Source organism: Candoia aspera, chromosome 4, assembly GCF_035149785.1.
Source record: "Candoia aspera isolate rCanAsp1 chromosome 4, rCanAsp1.hap2, whole genome shotgun sequence".
In the NCBI taxonomy this organism is placed as follows: domain Eukaryota; kingdom Metazoa; phylum Chordata; class Lepidosauria; order Squamata; family Boidae; genus Candoia; species Candoia aspera.
Window position 1 is genome coordinate 1,255,215 of NC_086156.1, and position 20,896 is coordinate 1,276,110.

At 53.0% G+C, this 20,896-nt stretch overlaps 2 protein-coding genes across 6 annotated transcripts in view; both read left to right on the plus strand.

Moving 5' to 3' along the window:
* The window catches only part of LOC134497526 (KAT8 regulatory NSL complex subunit 1-like), a 40,121-nt gene extending 30,429 nt beyond the window's left edge, over nt 1-9,692 (plus strand). Inside the window, exons 7-13 of one of the 3 annotated variants that reach the window (XM_063303222.1) lie at nt 1,846-1,959; nt 2,678-2,844; nt 3,833-3,954; nt 5,183-5,237; nt 6,012-6,124; nt 7,438-7,654; nt 8,468-9,692. In XM_063303222.1, coding sequence (XP_063159292.1) covers nt 1,846-1,959; nt 2,678-2,844; nt 3,833-3,954; nt 5,183-5,237; nt 6,012-6,124; nt 7,438-7,654; nt 8,468-8,743 — 1,064 coding nt within the window. In that variant the 3' untranslated portion in view covers nt 8,744-9,692. Of the gene's footprint in view, nt 1-1,818; nt 1,960-2,677; nt 2,845-3,832; nt 3,955-5,182; nt 5,238-6,011; nt 6,125-7,437; nt 7,655-8,467 lie in introns of all 3 variants that reach the window. The other 2 variants (XM_063303220.1, XM_063303221.1) reach the window with 2 other exon arrangements.
* Nucleotides 9,693-11,355: 1,663 nt separating this feature from the next.
* The window catches only part of SMARCC1 (SWI/SNF related, matrix associated, actin dependent regulator of chromatin subfamily c member 1), an 84,291-nt gene continuing 74,750 nt past the window's right edge, over nt 11,356-20,896 (plus strand). The window contains exons 1-4 of one of the 3 annotated variants that reach the window (XM_063303212.1): nt 11,356-11,703; nt 16,179-16,298; nt 18,982-19,067; nt 19,824-19,905. In XM_063303212.1, coding sequence (XP_063159282.1) covers nt 11,371-11,703; nt 16,179-16,298; nt 18,982-19,067; nt 19,824-19,905 — 621 coding nt within the window. In that variant the 5' untranslated portion in view covers nt 11,356-11,370. The remainder of the gene's footprint in view (nt 11,704-16,178; nt 16,299-18,981; nt 19,068-19,823; nt 19,906-20,896) is intronic. The other 2 variants (XM_063303213.1, XM_063303214.1) reach the window with 2 other exon arrangements.

Genomic DNA, 20,896 nt, shown 5'->3' on the forward strand with positions numbered 1-20,896 from the left:
GTAGTCCTCGGTTAACGACGGTAATTGGGAGTGGAATTTCCATTGCTAAGCAATGCAGCCATAAAGTGTGACATCACGTGGCCGCCTCGCTTAGGGACAGCAATCCTGGCACTCCCCGTTGCTGCTGTTAAGCGGGGATCGTGGGTGGTTACATGAGTCCCCGGCGGCTCGCAGACACGCAGGATGGCAGGCAGGTAAGTGGCTGCTGCCGGGCAGGGGAGGGCGCGGGCAACTTACCGGAGCGATTTGCGACCTCCTGCCGGCTTCCCTGCTGACTTTGCTTGTGGGAGCCGGCAGGGAAGGCTGCAAATGGCAATCATGTGACTGCAGCGGTGCTGGAATGGCTGGAACTTCAAGGACAGGTCATGAGTACCACTTGTTCAGCGCCATTGTAACTTCCAGTGGTTGCTGAACAAGCGGCCTTTAACCAAGGACTACCTGTAACAGAAATTAAGTAAACCATGCACGTACGCCTTTGCAATCAGAAATGATACGTGTTTTGGCTGGATTTGCACATAAGCTATTGATTTTGATGGCTATCAAAGAGAGCTACTTTTGTGAGAAGACCAGCGATACTGAAATGCTCTGGGCTTTGGGGAGGTTTTCTCAAGGGTTCGTGTCTTGTGATTCTCCATGGCAAAGCGTCTCCCAAATATTGCTCATCTCTGTTAGCTCAAGATTTGGCCCAGTTCTTTAACTCTGAGGAAGTCGTATAGCTAAATGGGCAATCTTTAAATAACTTGGCTGCTGGTTGAGAGGAAGACGTAAGGAATTAACGTAAGTTAATTAGGAATGGAAGCCTAGCTGCAGCATCGGCTCCCTTGCAGTGAGGCCGGTGGGGGGAAATGTGTCATGAGTAGAGCATTTAGTACACTACGGGACTTACTAGTTAATTAAGTGGATTAAGCAACTGAAAAATTTAAAAAATCAGGCATATTCCAGTCCCCTCCCCCCAAACGCCACCCTGTGTCATCTAGTGCAGGGTTTTTCAAACTGGGTTCCAGGGAACCGCCAGCCTTAGCACCTTGCCAAGAGATTTCTTTCCCTTAGTCATTCAAGTACCGTAGAAAGGGTGGGGCTTGCCAGCTGACACTCAGAAGCCCCACCCCTCTCAGTCAGGGGTTCTGGAAAATAATTATTGTGGTGGTTGCTTTTAATGAACATACCCTGAAAACATTTGAAACCCCCTATTTTGGTGCATTCAGAGCTGCCCTGGTGCCGCCTCATCAATATGCTCTGCCCTTGGGACATTAAAGAACTGGAGATTCTGTGTACAGGCAGTCCTCACTTAATGGCCATTCGTTTAGTGATGGTTCAGACTTACGACAGTGCTGAAAAAACCGACTTACAGCTGGTGCTCACACTTACAACCATTGCAGCCACCCCGCGGTCACGGGATCACGATTTGGGTGCTTGGCAACCGGTTTGCATTTATGATCGTCGCAGCATCCCGTGGTCAGGTGATTGCCATTTTTGACCTTCCCGGCTGGCTTCTGGCAAGCAAAATCAATGGGGAACTGCGTGATTCGCTTAACGGCCACATTAGCTTAATGCCTTTGGTGATTTGCTTAACAACCACCACACAGAAGGTCGTAAAATTGGGTTGGATTTGCTTAATGACCGCTTTGCTTAGCAACCAAAATTCTATTCTCAGTTGTGGTCGCTAGGCGAGGACTACCTGTAAAGCCCTTCTGGTGCTGGAAGAGCGTTAGTGCCTCTCCCTCACGCTCTTTTGTAGGATTGTTTCCTACTAGGCTGGCTTGCTCACGAAAAGGGCTTTTCTCCTCAAGTGGGAATTTTACTTCCTTCTGTTCATAGGCAATGCTCTTCATTTACACTTTGAAGCCTTCCTAAGAGAAGACCATTGGCTAAGGCATAAGCCCGAGTCTCCGAAGATACCCCACTGCGGCTTGAAAGATCTCACCAACAACCTCTGCTCACCTCCTCTTTCTGCACCTGGTAAAGCATAGGCGAGAAACCCAGTTTATCTCTTGACACAGTTCGTGCCAAGATGTCACGCCTACCTCGCGGGCAGGGTGGTTCGGAGCGTGACCGCTGCCCTCCTCTCTCTGATAAGTTCCGTCTAGCCTACACTGAGGCCCAGCAGTGACCAGCTAGGTACGTCTGGCCACGCCACTGGCACTTGCTTGTTGGCCTGCGTGCTGCCTCGGCCACCGAGCGCTGGGTGAGCGCTCCGGAGCGCTCGGTCCCTTGCCTCGGACGGGCGGCCCCCTCCGCAGGCGGAGGCTCTGCCGACCTCTCTTGGCGGCTTCCTGAAAGTTCTGGGACGGTTCTAGGCGGTTGACCATTCCTTAGCTCCTCTCTCCCTCCTCCTCATGGTTTTATATTGGTAAGCATAGAGAGTCTGGGGGTTTATCGTTGTATCAGTTAGGGTTTTTAGATGTTACAGTGTTGCTGGAAATCTTCAGAGAATTGGACTAATTGGATAGCCTTAGAATAGCGAATAATGGAGACAACACAATCCGCAGGCAGCGTGTTTCTGCCTGATGACTGGAAAAGACTGCATTTGGAAAATAAATCTGTCTTGGTGATTGGTACGATGTAGAGTTAGCACCCCTTGTTGACTGCTGATCCTGACACAGGTGTGGGATAGCTGTGACTTAGGGAATGACTTGGATTTCCCCGAAGCCTCTCAACGCTCCCATTTCCCTTCCAGGTTCTCTGCTGAAAGGATTGGCCAGTTGCAGCTTGTGCGCTACCAACCCTCATCCCCCCAAGCCGAGTGCTTCACACCACGGGTCCTCTCTGTGCCCAGAACACCCTCCCGTTCCACACTCCGGTCAAGGCCCTGCTCATCCTACAGCTGCCAGCAGCTCAGCACTGGTGAGCTGGAACAAGATCCTTCTGACAAAGAGAACGATGTGGCCGGGGGGTCGTCTTTCAACTGCAGCGTCTTCCCTTGTTCGACAGAGCGAGAATGTTCCAGAGAGCTCTCTGGTGTTTTATGAAGGATGTCCCGTTCTCTTAATCCCAAACTGTCTTTTATTTTGCTTTATTTATTCATGCAAGCAAGCAGTTTGGAGGCTGCCTGACTCCTGATGACCCTGGGTGGCTTACAGTTACAAAGCGATGGCAAAAAAACAAAACAAAAAAACATAAGCAGCTTGAAGACAGGCATGTTAAACAAACAACCCATCCAGCAGGGGCTCCACCCTCAACCCTATCCCAAAGCCAGGTCTTCAGAAGCTTCCGGAATGTCATCAGGGTGGGAGGCATCCAGATCTCGGGGGGTGGGGGGATTTCATTCCAGAGGGCCGGTGCCATGACAGAGAAGGCAGTTTCCTGGGCCCCACTAGATGACATGCCCTTTGCAAGCGCATTCCCCACAGCAGTTTAAATTTTGCTTTTAAAACTATTACTCAGATTGTTACTGCGCTGATCCTTTAGATTGGCAGTGAAGATTATGTTCTTATTTCTCTCTATTTGACGGGGGAGCTGTTTCCATGTTCTTCAACATTTTGTCCTTCTATTTTTAGCCTTTTATCTCCAGCTTTTCTGTTACATTTTTTAGAGGCTTAAGTTGACATTTCCATGCCATGTGGATTCTTGATGGAAAACTGTGTTACAGGCATTTCAGATGTAGCTTACAAACTTGGTCATAGCCTTCGAAGTCACCCTGGCAGGTTTCTTTGTATGTGATAAGTGACTTGTGCAAGAGCGGCTGGCCCAAGCCTAGCTATTTTATTTTTGAGCGCAGAAAAAGTGGCAATTGGTGACATAAGTTAACCATTTCCAGGGTGGTGTCAATTAATTATATGCTACGAAGTAGGAAGACAATGTCTTGTATTTTTTAAATCTTGTATGCTTTCAGCAGCCTGCGAAGAAGAAAAAAGTGGAATGTTCCTACGATATCAACAACATAGTGATTCCAATGTCAATGGCGGCAGCTACACGGGTGGAAAAGCTGCAGTACAAAGAGATTTTAACACCAAGGTAATTTCATTTAGGAATTCTTAATATTTACAGAGCAGCTGGGATTTAGACCTACCCGAGGAAAGAAAATTGTCGCTCTAACAAGGAATTCCATTATCTGCTGTAGGATCAGCTGTGCTGTTACCAGTGGTACATTAATGACTGAGCAGAGAGCAGGAATCATAGTAGTGCCTGAACTGAATCGTGACGAGCTCTGTCTCCCGTCTGCGAGCAAACGGGCGTGTTCTTACGTTCCTGCAGAGCTGAGCTGGGGAGACAGAAATGCTTGACAGCTCTATTCAAAAAACAAAGCAAAACAGCCTCTTCCTACCATATAGCACTCAGGGCAGCTTGACTAGTGAATAAAGTATGAAATGTATTCCTTGGCTTTAGCAGTATACAGTAAATTTGTAATTATTAAAATCACAGTAATCCAGAGCTGGATTTTATGCTGGACATTATGCAGCGCTTGAAGTGAGGAAGTGCAGAAACCAGGTGGCTGTGGGGACCAGAATGTTTTTTTCAAATCCGGTGGAGAATTGATGCTCTAAACATCGGTGGTGGGTAGCCTGCCAACCACAGCAGCCTTCATACAACATTCTAAGCCAAAGCCAAACAAAGTCTACATCGCGGCTTAGCAGAGTTTGTGCTTTATCTTCTTATAAAATGTTTTAGCCTCACTTGTATAGCTGAGATTTAGCCTGGTTACTCTCTGTATGTGGCACGGGTGACGAAACCAGCCTAGTTCTAGGACCTGTGTATGAATTAAGTAAAGGTAAAGGTTTCCCTCGACGTAAAGTCCAGTCGAGTCCGACTCTAGGGGGCGGTGCTCATCTCCGTTTCTAAGCCTTGGAGCCGGCGTTGTCATAGACACTTCCGGGTCATGTGGCCAGCATGACGACTCGGAATGCCGTTACCTTCCCGCCGAAGCGGCACCTATTGATCTACTCACATTTGCATGTTTTCGAACTGCTAGGTGAGCAGGAGCTGGGACGAGCGACGGGAGCTCACCCCGCCGCGCGGTTTCGAACCGCCGACCTTCCGATCGGCAGCTCAGCGGTTTAACCCGCAGCGTCACCGCGTCCCTCTGTGTATGAATTACCAGCAGTAAAAAGCTCTGTGTGTGGGTGTCCGCACAGAGCATTTGCTCCAGAGTAAGGGGGATGCAGGAGTAAGCCTGGCTTTAGGACTCCGCCCTAGAAAATCGCACTGGCAGAACTACAGCTTCATCTCTGTTTTCTCCTCTTAGCTGGAGAATGGTGGATCCCAAAGAGTTGATGATCTTGGGAGAAGCAGACACAGAGGTAAGGGAGTGGCCTCAAGCAGCAATTCTGCGGACTTGGGATGCTCCCAAAGCTTCTGTGCAGACTGATCACCATCTGGGGACGTCGCAGCGCCCGCCGATCAGGTGTTGTCCACCTGGCATCGGTGATCCATTTCCGTCCATTGTACGTCTTGCCGTGGCCACGTGGCTTCCCCGTCTACCTGTTCTGTGGGTTGGGTCAGGTTGGGAGCACTTTTCCATAGAGCCCAAGCCAAAGCCAGGGAATGGCCAGTTAGAAAAGGTGAATTCAGAGTGAGTGGGGGTGCCTCCGGATCGGAACCTCCAGCACGATTCCTGGCCTGTATGAAAGGGAGGACACAAATCTAATCAATCAAGAAATGGCTGCTTCTTATAATTATTCCAGTCACGAGAATGACAACTGACTCAGGCCATGAAGCTTTCGGGGGCGGGGGGAGTTGTGGAGCACTGCCCTGAAGATGATGCAAAACTTCCTTCCTTGTGAGAATGTGTTTGTGTGTGTGTGTGTGTGTGGTTTGTGATCCTGAACGCACCTGCATTAAACGGCTTCTAATTTTGGCCTAGACTTTAAAGCCTTTTTTCTTGGGGATCAGGTATACACTTCTTTTTTCCTACTATAAGCTTGCTTTTATGTGAGGGAGCTGCAGTTGTTGCAACTTCTATGATGGGTTTTCAACAGGGAAGGTGGCATCTAAATTAGAAAGTGGTTGCCTCCCCCCTCCCCCATTTCTGAAATACATTGGAGACAGATCTTACTAACTTCCTTCTGTTCTAGCTGGAAGACACTTCGGATGAAACGTACCTGAACTATCACCAAAAATTTGAAGAGCTGGAACGGGCACGCTGGGATTCCTGGACAGGAACTTCCTCCCACAGACGAGGGAACAGGTATTTGTTCCCTGCGGCTCTTTGATGTCCCTACTCTCATCCAAAGGGTATCTTTCTGCACGGTGCTCACGGAGAGAGAGATTGCAAGTCCAGACCAGATCTTCAGAGCGAAGGGCAAGCTGCAGCCCGCAAAATCATTTCTCTGCCCTCTAAGCCCCAGCCTTAGGGTGTTGGGTGGCTCCTGAAGAGGCTGTAGATATGCTGACGCTGCAGTCTCTCTCGTTCACCAGATCCACTCCTGATTTCGCCTAGACCTAGAATTTGGTTTCTTCCAAGTGTTTTGTGGTGGAAAAGCATGTATCAAAAAGGAAGAGACGAGAAGGGAAAGTTACCTCTGTTTTCTTCCATCTAGCTGGTTGTTGCCCTCAGGGAGCACAAAGTATTGTGACGGCTCACCTCAAGTCAGCAGACAGAACAGAAGTGCCCTTGAGGGCTGCTAGTGAGGCATAAGCGAGTTGAGCGGGACCCTCGGCTGCCGCAACTGAAGGTTCCTGAGTTTTGATCAGAAGGTGCAGTTTCACCCTCGCTCCCACAAAAGCAGAGTCTGCGGCTCCTGCAAAGAGGGCGGCTTAAACTGTCTGGCCTCACAAAGCAGGCTGAATAAACCATAACGGCTGGGTCACATGTTTTAAACCATAAACCATGGCCTACAGATCACAATGGCTGACTTTACCCGAGAGCAGAACCGCACTGCGTCAGGACCCAGCCTTTGTGCTCAGCCGTGCAGAATTTCTGTCAAACCGATTCCCCCTTGGCAGGCATGGGAATAACTCGTCAGAGGTAATGCAGCAGGAAGAAGCCACTAGGAGCTAGTCAGTGGAGTGCAGTCGATGAGGCGCCCAGAGTTGTGTGGAGTCAGGTGGCCTCTAAATTGCATGAATGAATGAATGATGTCTCTGCTCTGAGCCGGGTGACGGGGGGGCGTAGAAGGGAGGGGCCACCAACATTCCAAACCTTTGCCCAACCGCCCCTCCCCCAGGGATGCATCAGGGCAATTTTCCTGGAACTTCCTCCTCCTCCGCCTCTGGCCAGGTCTGGCATACGTTTGAACTGGTTTTTCCTTTTGTGAGCTTTCACCCCCTACGTGCCCACAGACGTGTCCCCAACCCTGATCTGCTTTTGGAGAGTTGCCTGCGGATGGACAGAGCCTCAAACCCCTTTATGTCATCGGGTTGGAAGGGATAAAACCACCCCCAGCTGCGTCCAGCGCCTCTTGAGGCTCTGCTGCTCGCTCGCTCGCTCACAGCTGTGGTTCCAGTGTCAGGCTTCGGGCTTGCAATGCGATCAGGTTCTCCGGTCTCTTCTCCCTTCAGGAGCTCCAATAAAGCCGATGGGCGATGGACACCTCAGCCAGGCTGCCAGGACAGTGTGCCGTATAGTCTCCACTCCCCCCAGGGTGCCAGCCCTCCCACAGGGCCGCTCAGCCCGGAGCTGTCCAACCTCCTGCTGCCCCTTGGGTTAAGAGGCAGAGGGGGGAATTCCTGGAGTGAGGACTCTGCTCTTTCTTCCTTCGACACAGACGAGATCCAGGTGACGCTGCTTTCCTTGTTCTGAGAACCTGATGTCCGGTTAATGGGCAATTCCAACCTGCAGGTAGTCCTCAGGTTATGACAGCCGTTGGGACCAGAATTTGTCCCTGAGCAATGCGGTTGTAAGGCGTGACGTCACATGACTGCGTTGTTTAGTAATGGCAGCCCCAGTTGCCATCAAGCAAGGGCTGTGTGGGTTGTTAAGCAAGGACCTCAAATGACTGCGATTTCCTGCTGGCTTCCCCATCGATTTTGCCTGTGGGAAGCCAGCGGAGAACATTGGAAATCGTGATCACACGACCGCAGGGATGCTGTGACAGCCGGAATTCTGAGGACTGTAAGTCCCCCTCATTCAGCGCCGACATAACTTTCAAGGGTTGCTGAACAAATGGTCGTAGCTCGAGGACTACCTGTATGAGGCGGTTGAGGAACGTACATATAGCGGATACCAAACATCGGAGAGAGTTTGCAATTTTGTACATCCGCGACAAAGGTCTTTCACTCCTGGATGAGATTGGGGGTGTGGGGAGCATGCCATGGCAACGCCAGGGCTGTAAAAGGCCACAAACGCAGCATCGGTGTAAATAAGCCTTAAAGACTGCAGTTTGTGGACCTGCTGTTGAGATGATGGGGATACAGAGTCAGCCTGGCACTTTGCAGTTAGGCTTTGAATGGTTCCGCGGAGTAGTTTGGTTTTGTAGGAGTGCTAAAACAGTTTTTCATTCAAGTGGAAGGCACAAGAGGGAGGCATACGATGCTGCCCCCCCCACTTCTTCCATCCCTCTGACCCTGCTGTTCTTCCTCCCTGTTCCAGACTGTGCAGCCATGGGAGCCCCGCACATTCCCTCTTTCGGAGACAGAATGTCAAGCGCTTCAGGACCCGCCCCACAAGCTTTCTGGCAAGCAGACCAGCTCCATTCCGCAGTGGGACTCCAGGAGCAGCCAGGCCCTGAGGACTAACAGCATAGACGAGTGCCTCTCTCGCTCGAGGGAGGCGTTCCTGTCCAGCCGGCAGGGGCACCCCGAGGACAGCAGTCAGCAGGATCTTGCAGAGCCATGCTGCGCCCCGCCGATGCTTAACAACAGATGACCTCTCGGGCCCTGAGATCGTACGTTGGTAGAGTTGCACCCACGCTCTAGAGATGTATCACAGAGCTTGGCTGGCGTGCTGCCGGCCTGGTGAAAGAGTGGCAGGGGGAAGCCCTGGTCGAGCGCAGAGTGGAGGTCCAGCTTTGGACTCGGGGCTCTTGCTCCCCACGATCAGCGAGGAAGGGCTGGCAGAGGCGGAGCCCAGGCCTCTGTGGCGTGGGAAGAGGGCATGGCGCAGAAAAGCCCGTTGGCAGGTTGATTCTGGGTGGAACTCAGAGCACCGTACTGGGAGGCAGGCAGGTTAGGGGCTGCTGTAGTGGCCCCAGGGGAACCCCCCCAAAGGGAGAAGCAAAGAGGCAGCAAGATGCGCCAAGAGGGGAAGCCGTTACTTGGCAAACCTTGGGAGAGGGTGCCGTTCAAAGGAAGCTCGCAGGCGCTCTGCTACTCCCAAGGCAGGAGCTGCGCATCAGCTGGACTGGGGAAATCCATCGGCCCGGGGCACAGGCTGCGTCCCAGAGCCGCTGGTGGTGGTGGGGGCTCCGAAGGAAGGTCTGCAGGGAAGGGTGAATGCTTCCCTACTAATTTCCTATGGTTTATAATTTTTACATATATTGTTTTGGAATCACTGGTTTTCTAACTAGAAATCATGTTCTCCTGATGTTGCCATGGAAGTGACCAATCATGATAAACGCTTTATACTTCCTTTCGGAAAAGTTGTAAATCCTATGCAGTGGATGGATGGATTATTCTAATTTAATAAATAAAATAAACTGACAGGATGAACCGGACAGGCCCTGATGTGGCCGTTGGTGTCTTTGTTTGAATATTTTAAAACCAAAGAAGCCGTTCTGTTCCCTTGGAGAAGCCTAGTTATTTTTAGAGCACTTTCTGAATTTGATCTGCTTTAGAATATATAGGAACCTATTCTATAATAAAGTGGTTTCACCATCTGTATGGCAGTTTGCTTTTCTGAGGGAAGGTGTTCGGTGGTGGTGGGGAGGTCTTGGGAATGTCAGCGTTGGGTGGACAGCCCGTTTGCAGCCGTGTATGGCACTGAGTGGTGGGAGAGGAGATGCGGAGATGTTCAGAAAGACCCTGGAAGACACCAAGTTTTTTCCTTTCCTGTTCCCCCCCTACATTCCTTTCAGGCAAAGTACGGTCTCTGATGATGCTTTTAGGAGATACTGGCTTTCATTAAGGCCTCCGTTAGTGTCCCTGGAAATGGGGACAGGGTAATATGTCAGTCGCCTAGATGTAATTTCGCAGTCATGTAATGCTTAAATGATTGGCTTAAACATCCTGGCACTGTGGGAACTCACTCAAGGGCACCAGCACCAACTCCCAAGGGCCGACCGGGGTCATTTAAAAGGCGACGGAAGGAGGGCACTCCACGGCCAAGTGGCGGGGCTGTAGAAGCTGCTCCGGATGGCCTCTGCGAAATCAAGCCATCTCCCATCGTTTTAGCGGAGAGGGCGGGCGGGCGCTGAAGTTCACGTTTCCAGTAGAAACCTCAACCGGCCTCCAGCTGGATTTCGAGGGGGGGTGGGGGAGAACCGCCTCGGGCCCGCGGTAACCGGCCGCTCTACGGAAGTCTGCCCGAACCGGCGTTCCGCGGCTGAAAACGCGGAGGACTCGACGTCCCCTCGGGGGAGGCGCTGGGGTCACAAGAGCGGCCGCTCCCGCCAGCGAGCAACCCGGCGGCATTTCTGAGCGGCAGCGCTGAGGAGGGGCGCGTTTCCCCCAGATTTTGACGCCGGGCCTGATGGCGCCTCGAATCCGCGAAGCCCCGCTTCGAAGCATCCCGAAGGCGGCGGCTCGGGCGGCCCGGGCCCGGCCGGGGGCCGCGCGCAGCTGGGAGGCCGGCGCCCGCGAGGAGCCGCTGCGCGCCAGGCCTCTTGCCGGCGGGGCGGGGCGGGGCAGGGCCGGGCCGGAGAGGGAGGGCCGCCCGGGCTGCTCCGGCAGGCCTCAGGCCGCCGCCCACTCCCTCGAGCCGCCCAGCCAGGGCAGGCAGCGGGCGGGGGGGCCCGGGCGACCGGCCGCCACGTGTCGCGCCTGGGTCCTGGTGGGCGGGGCCGGCTGCCCAGCGACGGGGAGGGGCTAACACCGCGGACGCCCCTCCCCCTCCCGTCCCCCTCCCGCGGCTACCCGCCGGCCCCAGCGCCGGCCCCCTCCGGCTCTCCAGCCGCCGCCACTCCCTCCTCCGGCCGAGCCCAGGACGGCGCAAGGGCCCCCGCACGCAGGCGCAGTCCAGTCCCAGTGGCGCTTGCGCAAAGGCAGGCCGGCCGGCCGGCCGGCGGCGAAACAGCCGGACTCGTCCGCAAGGGGGACGCCTGCGCAGATCGGCCGAGAGGCGGGCCCAGACGGCGCCCGGCGCAGGCGCAGGCGCGCGGGAGGGCGGGACTCGGGCCGCTCGCGAGGCGAAAGCGTGCGGCGCGCATGCGCCCCGCCAGCCTACCGCCTTGCAGCCAGGCCGAGGAGCCGTCGTCCCGCGCGCGGGGGCGGGCGGGGAAGGCCACGCGAGGCGAGGGCGAGGCGGACTCCCTGCGCGTGCGCGCGGGGCGGGCGGGGGAGGAGAGGGAGAGTGGCGGCGAGCTAGCAGCCGCCGCGGCGCCCCGCGCGGCTCTGCGCATGCGCGGAGCCAGGAGAGTGGGCGGCGCAGGGCCCCGGCGGCGGTGGCGGCGGCGGCGGCGCGGAAGGCCCGGCAGGACAATGGCGGCGGCGGCGGCGAGTCCCGTGCCCGGAGCGGCGGCGGCGGCGGCCGCCGGGGGGGGCCCGGGGGCCGGCGGCGGGCCCGGCTCGGCCGGCGCCGCCTCCGTCTCGTCGTCCTCCTCCTCCTCCGCCGGCCCCTTGTCGGTGTCGCGCCGCAAGGACGGGGGCCCCGCCGGCAAGTTCTGGGAGAGCCCCGAGACCGCCTCGCAGCTGGACGCCGCGCGCGCCTGGCTCGGCAAGCACTACAAGAAGGTGAGGCCGCCGCCGGGAGACAAAGGGCCGGCCGCGGGGTCGGGCGCTCGGGGCCCGGCCGGCGGAGGGACGGTTGCCTCTTCCGGCGCGGCGGAGCGGCTCGCCCGGGGCCCCCGGCGGGCGCTGGGCCTGGCGGGGTCCCGCCGCGCCTCCCCGCCGCCGACCGCGGGACCCCCGGGCGGCCGCAGTCGGGCGCGGAGGGGGGCGGGCCGAGGCCTCGGCTGTGGGGCGCGCGGCTCGCCCTCCGTCCCCCCCCAGGGACGCGGCCCGTGGCGCGGGGGGAGCTGTCACCGGGCGGGTGGTCCCCCGCCCCCGCCCCGCCCGGGGCAGCCTTGACCTGCTGCCCGTTGGCGCCCGGCGGGCTGCGGCGGCTCCGTCCGCGTTGAGCGCTGGGCGGGGTGACGCTCCCCCAAGAGAGCAGGCCGACGGTTTGCGGGCCCCCCTTTCGGCGGCAGGCAGCCCGCCCAGCCCCGCGCCATCGCCAGGGCGGCCCTCGCGCAGCTCCGCCGGGGTGGCCTTTCCCGCATCGGGGGGATCGGTGCGGTGCTCCTCCTGCCGCTCATCGCCGGACTGTTGCGGTCTGGCCTCCCCGCGAAGCGTCATCTGGACCTGCCCCGTGCAGCGAGCTGGGTAGTTAGAGGGATTCCGAGATTTGCTCACCTGACGTCGGTACTCGGAGTTGTGCTGGCTTCCTGGCGCAGTTCAAGGTGCTGGTTGTCACCTGTAAAGCCCTACGTGGCTCAGGCCCGGATCCCTTTGAGGTCCCCTGGGCCAGGCTGAGTCTGCCCGCCCGTGAGAGCTGGGAAACAAGGCTTGTGAAGAGCCCTGAGGATGTGGCTCTCTGGGAAAGCCTTTGGAGCCAGTGAGAATTTGGTGGCAGTGTTAGGGGATGTTGTCGTTTGGGTTGCTGTGTAGTTGTTTCAGTGCCTTTGTTGCTTGATGTAAGCCACTCCGAGCAGCACTGAGGAGTAAGCAGTGAGGTTGTGTGCTGTCAGACCAGGACTGCTCCGTTGGCCTGAGAGCTGCAACGTGGATAAAAGCCTCTTGTACACGCTCGTGGTGTGCGCCAAAGACAATGCTGCAAGTATTGTGCAACTACACCTCGCTTTCTGTAGTTTTTCAGGGCCAGTATTGCCGCTTGCTGCAATTAATAGCGGGTTATGCAAGGCGGCAGCCTCTGTGCCTTTGGAAAGCAGCGATGTCAGCTGAGCTATGGAGGTTGCAGCGCAGGCAAAACCTGCTGGATTTCTTACTGTTTGGACAGACGTGAAGAGGTGCTTGTGTGATCGCGTGACTGCACATGTGCAGCGGTGAAGCAAAGCGGCTGTGGGAACCCCTTTGCAGTCAGAAATGAAGCTTTCTGTTGATCCCGGAACTGGACACGTGGTGGGTTGCTTTGGCTCAGAGCCGTTCCTCCCACCAGAGCTGGCCCTAGGCCAGCACTCACAGATGCCTCACTGCTCCCCTTCGCCCGAGGAGGGGCTTGCTCCCCTCCCTTCCACCGTTTCGGCTGAGGCCGAGGGGGAGGGCATCTCTATCAGGGCTTGGGCCTGCTCCCGTTGCCATCGCACCACCCGCTTCCTCGCTCCCCTCCTGGCGGTGGACCTGCTGGCGGGTCGTGGCAGCACCTCAGAAGCTGTGGCGGGGAAGAGCGGGAGCAGCCAAAAGTGCAGCTGCCCCTCCCGGCGCTGTGAGTTGAGGCCCCTGGGTGGCACCCTCGTCTGCCAGCCCAGGGAAGGGTCAGCCGCTGCTCTGCTTCTGCCCATTGCTCTGCTCTGTGCCTGGATGAGAGCGGGCTAAACAAAATGGCCTGGAGGGCCGAGTTTGGTCTCCATTCTTTTCTGACGAATGTCTCCTAGCCTCTTAGAAGGCGCTGTTAGTTTGGTATGGACCTACTCCATAACACTGATTAGGGAAGCTGATAAAATCTTTGCGTGGCCCAGACTGCTTGCGTACAGCAGAACCACCTTGTGCCCCGTGTGGCTGTAAAACATGAGATTCCTTCTCCTTTTGATGAGACAGGGTGGCGGGTAAAGCTGAAAATATTCAGAAATGAGTATGCAGCCGTAGATAGCATAAGGATTGTTAACACAGCATTAAAAACATGGCCAACGTGGTGCTTAGAGTGGGCTAGTTTGTAGTTTTCTGGGCCGTATGAATCCAGCCAAACTACAAATTGGCCCACCCTAAGCACCGTGATGCGTAAACCCAGCTCATGTGTTACTTCCTCATTCAGGAAAAATTCAAAAATGTGGATGGTTTGAATACAGTAAGCCATGGGTAAGCGGGCCGTATGAATTCAGTCACTAACCCTAGAAGTAGGCACAGGCTTCCAAGCAGATTGTGATGGAGGAGGCACCAAGCATTGTTGACACCAGAACCCAGGGCACGGAGTGGAAGTAGAAGGTCACCAGGTTAAAGCCAAGCTTCCTTCATTCTCTCTATGTTACTAGATTCACTTTAGTTTTCTCAGGTAAAAAGCGAAAGTTTGCCAGACATAACTGAACATGGAAATAGCATTAGAATGTGAACAACGAGAAAGTTTATTCTCTTAGTAGTCCCGTTTTAAGGTGACTGGTCACATGATTACGCCATATATGGGTCTGTGTGTAAAGCTTTTTAAACAGATGAGTCTTCTAAAAGAGGAAGCTAGATAAGCACAAAGAGAAGAAGGGGTGGGAGGGCTCTTGCGGCAGCAGAGTTGCTGTTTTAATCAGAGCACGAAAACTCTTAATTTATTAAACTACTTCAGCATTTCACTTAAGCGTTTTTCTGAATCATTTGAAATGAAGAACGTTACATACAATGAATGGGTCCCAAGAGTTAGTAACGGGCATCTAAACCAGTGGATTTGGAAACTGCTTGGTATGGATGCATCTCGCCCGTGGGCAACATGGACACCATCAGTTGGGGGGTCTGCTGTGCAGTTTCCATCCTCACCTTCTTCCATTTCAGTGCGGTTATGCAGGAAACCTTCTGAGGAACTTAGGCCCACAGTAGTGCATTATATTCCTTCAGAATGTGTTAAGACATAGACGAAAATGTCCTTTTTGGGCGCAAGAATTAAATGGGGACAAAGACAGATGAAGGAAAACGATCCTACAGTTGATGACTAGGCCACCTGTTGGTGGTCCTTAATAGCTTTTAGCGTTCTTGCTTGAGCGCCGCCATCTGAAAACCCAGAATTCTGCAAACTTGGTTTCTTTTAAAACTGTTGTCTGTGAAGTCGTGATGGAACTGACGTGTTTGGTAACCTTCATTGACTGTAAAAGGTCCTCTGACTTTAATCGGCAGCAAGGCATAGCGAACCTTTCCAAATGAGGGCTGAAAGCTCATGAAGACAAAAAGAGTTTCAGAGAAGGGGGGAGTGAGAGACACTACAGCATGCTATGTGACCCGTGGCTCCCCTAATCCGCCTGCTTATTTCTAACGTAAACAGCTTGAGACACAGAACAACAGCAGAAAGTGGAGTAGACATATTTTAAATAACCTTTATGTGACAAAAAGCTGCCCCACAGAGGGCCCTACTCCGTACCCCTTTTATCAAGTGCCTGAGAGACGGACAGGACCTTGTGTCTAAAATCGTGGAAGGCATTAAAAAGCAGGGTTTCGAAACACTTTGCATCCAAAACCTCTTCCCTGTAAGGTTATTTCCATCTTGTGAATTTTCCGTGTATTCTGCGCAGAAAAAGATAACGCTCTCTGTCACCTTCGGTGTAATAGCCGCGCATTCAGAACTTGTGAACTTTGGCTGAACAGTACAGTGATGCGAAAGGGCTGCGTGAAGCCCCGGCTGGTCTCCAGTGGCCGTGGGCCTGGGTGATACGACCGAAGGAGAAGCCGTGAGGAGGGCCCCGAGTTCTTACAGGATAGGCAAAAGTGTTGAGATCTGCTATAAAGCAGAATGCAGCTTTAGCCTCGGCCTGTGGCGAGGCACTGCAGGAGGTGAAAGAGGAGCTGTAAATGCGGTTGTGGGGATTTCACTGTGTTTTGACAACAAAGAAGCAATACTGTGGAGTCTGTGAAGGCGTTAGCTTGGGGAACGTCCCACAAGTAAGGTGTTGCTGATACTGGAACCAAGTCGGGCTTGCTTCGGTTCAGTGAGCCCAGCACCCCGCTTCCCCCAGTTATGAATACCTTTCTCAGGAGGGAGCGCTTCATTTAATGCCGAGCTGAGAAACGGCCCAGCCCTGCCCTGCCCTGCCCTGCCCAGAGTGCAGGCGCGCTGGGGACGAGTCCCTGCAGTTGGAGGGGCCGAACATTTCCTCGGTAAAGGGCTTGGCCAGTTTAAATCTCTTCCCGGCTGACCTCCTCCTGGAGTAGCTCGTCCTAACTGTACGAGCCAGGATTAAAACAAACAAAGATGGCCCAGAGACACCTTGAACTCTGTGCTGGTGTTGCGGGAGGGGTGGTGAGTTCCTGCGTCCGGGCGGAAAAGTGGTGCCACAGCTGACTGGGCTGTCTTTGCTTCGCAGTATGTCCAGGCAGACGCTCCCACCAGTAAGACGCTGGCTGGGCTGGTGGCGCAGTTGCTGCAGTTTCAGGAAGATGCCTTTGGGAAGCACGTTGCCAACCCTGCCTTCACCAAATTTCCTGTGAGTATGGAGGATTTTCCCAGCCGGTTCTTCGGTGGCTCTCTCTGCGCAGACTAAACCCTCATGGGTGGAAAATGGCAGGAGGGGCCAGGGGTTTGCAAAGAGTGGCTGTGCTCTAGCCTAACCATCTGTTGTATGCTGTCCAGAGTCACTGGTTTTGTGAGATGGGCAGGCGTATAAACCAGACAGATGAAGTAACTTAATTAAACGATTTCCAAGATGCAGCGGAGGTTCTGATGCTTCGCCAAGAAAAACCACAGGACAGATTCCAACCCTAACCAGAAAGAAAACACACCAAGTCCAGGTAGCAGAGCAGCTCCACCTCTGGATGCCCGTTACTTTTTGCTCCTGGTATGTCAGCTGAGCTGACCGAAGCACATGTACAGGCCTGGCCTTCACTTGGGATTGCAGGCTCTGGACCCGTGTTTCTCAGCCTTGCTGGCTGGGGAATTCTGAGAGCTGAACTCCCCCCACCTTAAAGCTTCCGAGGTTGAGGAACTCTGCTCTGTATAGTCAAGCCAATCACCAGTACCCCAGTGGGTTAAGGGGGTATTATCTGGAGAACGCTTTGCTTGGAGGGAGAGCAGTGTGACGAAGGAAGGTGGGGGGAACCAGACAGGCTGGGGCCAAGCCGTTTAGGTCCTTGGAGGTCACTGTAAACAGCCACCCAGAGTGTGCCGATAACCTGTGCAATCCTGCATCGGTAAGTTCCTTTAATTATTAAGCACGCTGGCATTCTGGTGATCAGATCAGAACTTCAGTTTGCATCTTTGCAATCCATCAGGCTAGCAGATCAAGGATGATTAACGGCAGTCGTAGACTCGAGATTTTAAGTGAAGTGCTTGAAGGTGATGCAATTTCTGTAAATGGGAAACAGCGTTGTGATTCTGAAGACGGAAAGCATTGTTCCAAAGATGTTGATTAGAAGGCTGCCTGACCGAAACTGTGGAGATTTGCTCGCCGGCCAGCATAGATAAGGCTGCCTGAGTGAATCCATAGTCCAGCATCTTATAATACAGCCTTAACGCTTCAAGAAAGTGCTTGAATGCTTAACGCTTCAAGAAAGTGATCTTGCATCTGTGCATTCACAGATTTAAGTTCCTTGGTGCAAAACTGCACAATCCGATGGTTTTCATAATTTATAATCAACTCCTTATATAGTTGCCAACTAGTATGTTTGAATTGTTGTATTTACTTGTTGGCACAGATTGTTCTGCAAATATATATAATGACAAACTTGATTCACGATGTTATGTTTCAGATGCCTTAAGTTAAATCAGTCCGTTGTAAATGGGCAGTATAATTCCCCCTATAATGTAAAGCCACTTGCCTTACCTGCTGCGGTCCAGATGTGTTGAGTTACCGCTCCCTGTACATCCCAGCTTGTGCAGCTCCCTGAAAGATACCAGATCAAGCAAGGCCAGTTAAATTACCGTATTTTTCATGGTGGAGTCAGTCAGTGCAACCTTCCTCACTCGGCTTTCCTCCATCCTGATGCTGGAATTGCCAACCGGCATGGCGAAAGACTTGCTTGGAACATGGGGGGGTTGTGTTCCAACACATCTGGGTGCCAGGTTGGGAAGTGTAGTAGGAACAGCCAGGAGATATATTGGAAAGGATACTTTTGTAATATTAAACACGGTTTCATGAGTGCTTGTACTATCTATGGGACTTGTTTATTTTTGTCAGATGGTGCTCAAACAATGCTCTGTGCACTGCCAGATTAAGTTTTACTTGAAACGTTTCTGTTCAGGCTTTGGGACTGTTCTGGCTTCAGAACTGAAAGCAAGGCAAAATGGTGCTTCAGAGCATGTGGGGGTGTTCGCATAGTGTTGGTCTGCGGCTCCTTAAAGCAGTTGTGTCTTTTCCTGGCATTGCATGGCTGTGCTCTGCAGCTACAGTGGGGTCCCAAGAAAAAATGTGTGGTTTAAGGAGTTGGAGATACATGTCACACATGGGCCCCCACCTGCTCCAAAGCATCTTTAGCCTCGAATCTGGAGTACTGCATAGCCTTAAGAAGGACACTGGTTTTGTGCCTTGTGCTTATGGTTATGTGGGAAACAGTTAAGCATGTGACAGGGTACAAGTAGTCCTCGACTTCCAACCACAATTGGGACCGGAACTTCCATCACTAAGTGAGGCAGCCATTACGAGAGTCATGCCTGATTTTATTACCCTTTCTGCCATGGTCGTTAAGCAAATCATCTTGACTGTTAAGCAGATCATGTCATTAAGTGAATCTGGCTTCCCCCATTGACTTTGCTTGTCAGAAGCCGGCTGGGAAGGTCGCAAATGACGATCACGTGACCCTCGGCCTCTGCAACCATTGTAAATACATGCCGGTTGCCAAGTGCCTAAATTTTGATCACATGACTGCAGGGACACTGCGACTGTCATAAATGCGAGGGCCGGTCATAAGTCACTTTTTTCAGCACTGTCATAACTTCGAACAGTCACTAAACAAATGGTCATAAGTCGAGGACTACCTGTACAGTCAGTCCCAAATGTCCCTTGAAGGGGAAAGAGGGAGTGAGGTATTTCTACAGTATTGCTTTTGCGACTTAGCAGTATTGTGTGTTCAGAGATTTCCGTAACTAGATGCTTAAGTTGTTCCCCTGTGGCTTGTTTCTGACATGGCAGGATGAATGCAAATGTCACCTCCAGTGGCCTTCTTGTGTTTTAGGCAAAGTGCTTCATGGATTTCAAAGCTGGAGGAACGCTGTGTTACATTCTTGGTGCTGCTTACAAGTATAAGAACGAACAAGGATGGTGAGTTCTCTCCCTGTATTTGGCTTCCCACCTTCTCTGTAGAGTCTGTTGAAAGAGGCAGGGCCTGGCTTGTGGATTTCGTATCGCCTTGTATCCTCCGTACCTTGGTGGCTCACGCCCTTAGACCGACTGCTGGGATCCACTTTTGACCCAGTCAGTAAAACAGAGGATTAACTTGTCAAGTGTCCCAGAATACAGAAGGGACAGTTAGTCCAGCCTTCCCCAACTCCTTGTTCTCCAGATGAACTACAGATCCCGTCTTCCCCCTGCCCGCGTGGCCGTGGTCTGAATCCATACTGTCCTTGCTCTAAAGACCTGCCTTTATCGCCTGACACCATGTTCAGTCCCCTCCCCACTTCCAAGGCTTTTATCCTTTGCGTGGGCTCCAGGTACATGCAGCGCGACAGACGGAAGCCATGGGAAACGGGTGGCATGTCCCGAAGGGTGCAGGATGGGATACTTGTCTGAGATTCAGTCTCTCACACTCTATCGCTTGCTGCGTTTCTGCATAAACAGCCCGGAGTCCCTGTCGTGGGCCTTCTATCTGTCAAGGAGTCCAACATGCCACCTTCGGTACTCTCAGTGGGTCAGGATGGTCTTTTATCGGTAGCTTCTGTCCCGTCTCACGTCAACTAATTACTGGCAATTGAGTAGCCACTTAACTGGCTACTGCACAGCCCTGATTGTGTTTGTTGTCATACTGAATTCTCGTAAATGCCCAAAAGTCTGTTCTTTCTCCACTGTTTTTCTCTGCAGGCGGAGATTTGACTTGCAGAACCCTTCCCGGATGGATCGAAACGTAGAAATGTTTATGAACATTGAAAAAACATTAGTACAGGCAAGGACAGACTAGTAATTCATTGTGGAATGTATTATCTTCTGGCGAAAATGGCTCTTAAGGTCCTTCTGAGTGGCTTGAGTAGGACTGTAACCATCTGTGAAAATAAGTGCACACGTTTTAAATAATATTTATATATTTTTATATATAAAAATTATATATGGTTGCTCATTTCAAATGAGTGACTAACCCTAACAGCAATTTAAAACAATAAAAAATATAAAATAAATAGACAATTGGTAGCCAAGATAAAATGGCAATGACAACAAAACCACCATCCATCAGTATAAATATTCCAATGGAAGAGAATCCCTGCAGCTCGGGGCTGAACGGTGGAGTCCTTGGTGCCCCCTGAGCTTGGCGGTTGGCTTGCAGATGTTTCATGACCCGGCTAGGCCACATCTTCAGTGCGAGGGAGGGTGGCGTTTGCTGCCTGTTTACATACAGTCGCTTGCCCTGCCAGTGTTGGTGGGGGTGTGGATTTCGCCTGGGTAGTTCCCTGATGAGGGTGTTGTTTGTCCGCTTGATCGTTTGCCTGGTGTTGATCCTTGCTTATCTGGGTGTTGGCTGCTGGTGAGGATGTGTCCTGGTCTTTTTGTTTCCTTCCTATGTTTTTTATTGTCTCTTCTGAATGGTCTGTAAATGTGGTTTATCGCTCTGTGTGTCAACCGATGGCTGACGTGTCCGAGTGCCAGGCTTCCAGGAATTCCCCAGCGTTTCTGGATTTGGCTTGGTCTAGGATGCTTGCAGTTTCCCAGTTGAAACTACAGCTTTGAGTCTGTCGATGCGTTGTGAGATTGAGGAGTTTCCATCGTGTCTTCTGACTGCCAGCTGGTGTTTGTGGATGCGCTCGGCCAGTCTTCTGCCCGTCTGTCCTACCTGGTGGCTGTGACAGTCCTTGCGCTGTATGTTGAAGAGGACCCCTGTTTTTTCTTCTTGGGCTACTGGGTCTTTTGGGTCACTTAAGATGTTTTGGAGGGCTTAGTTGGTT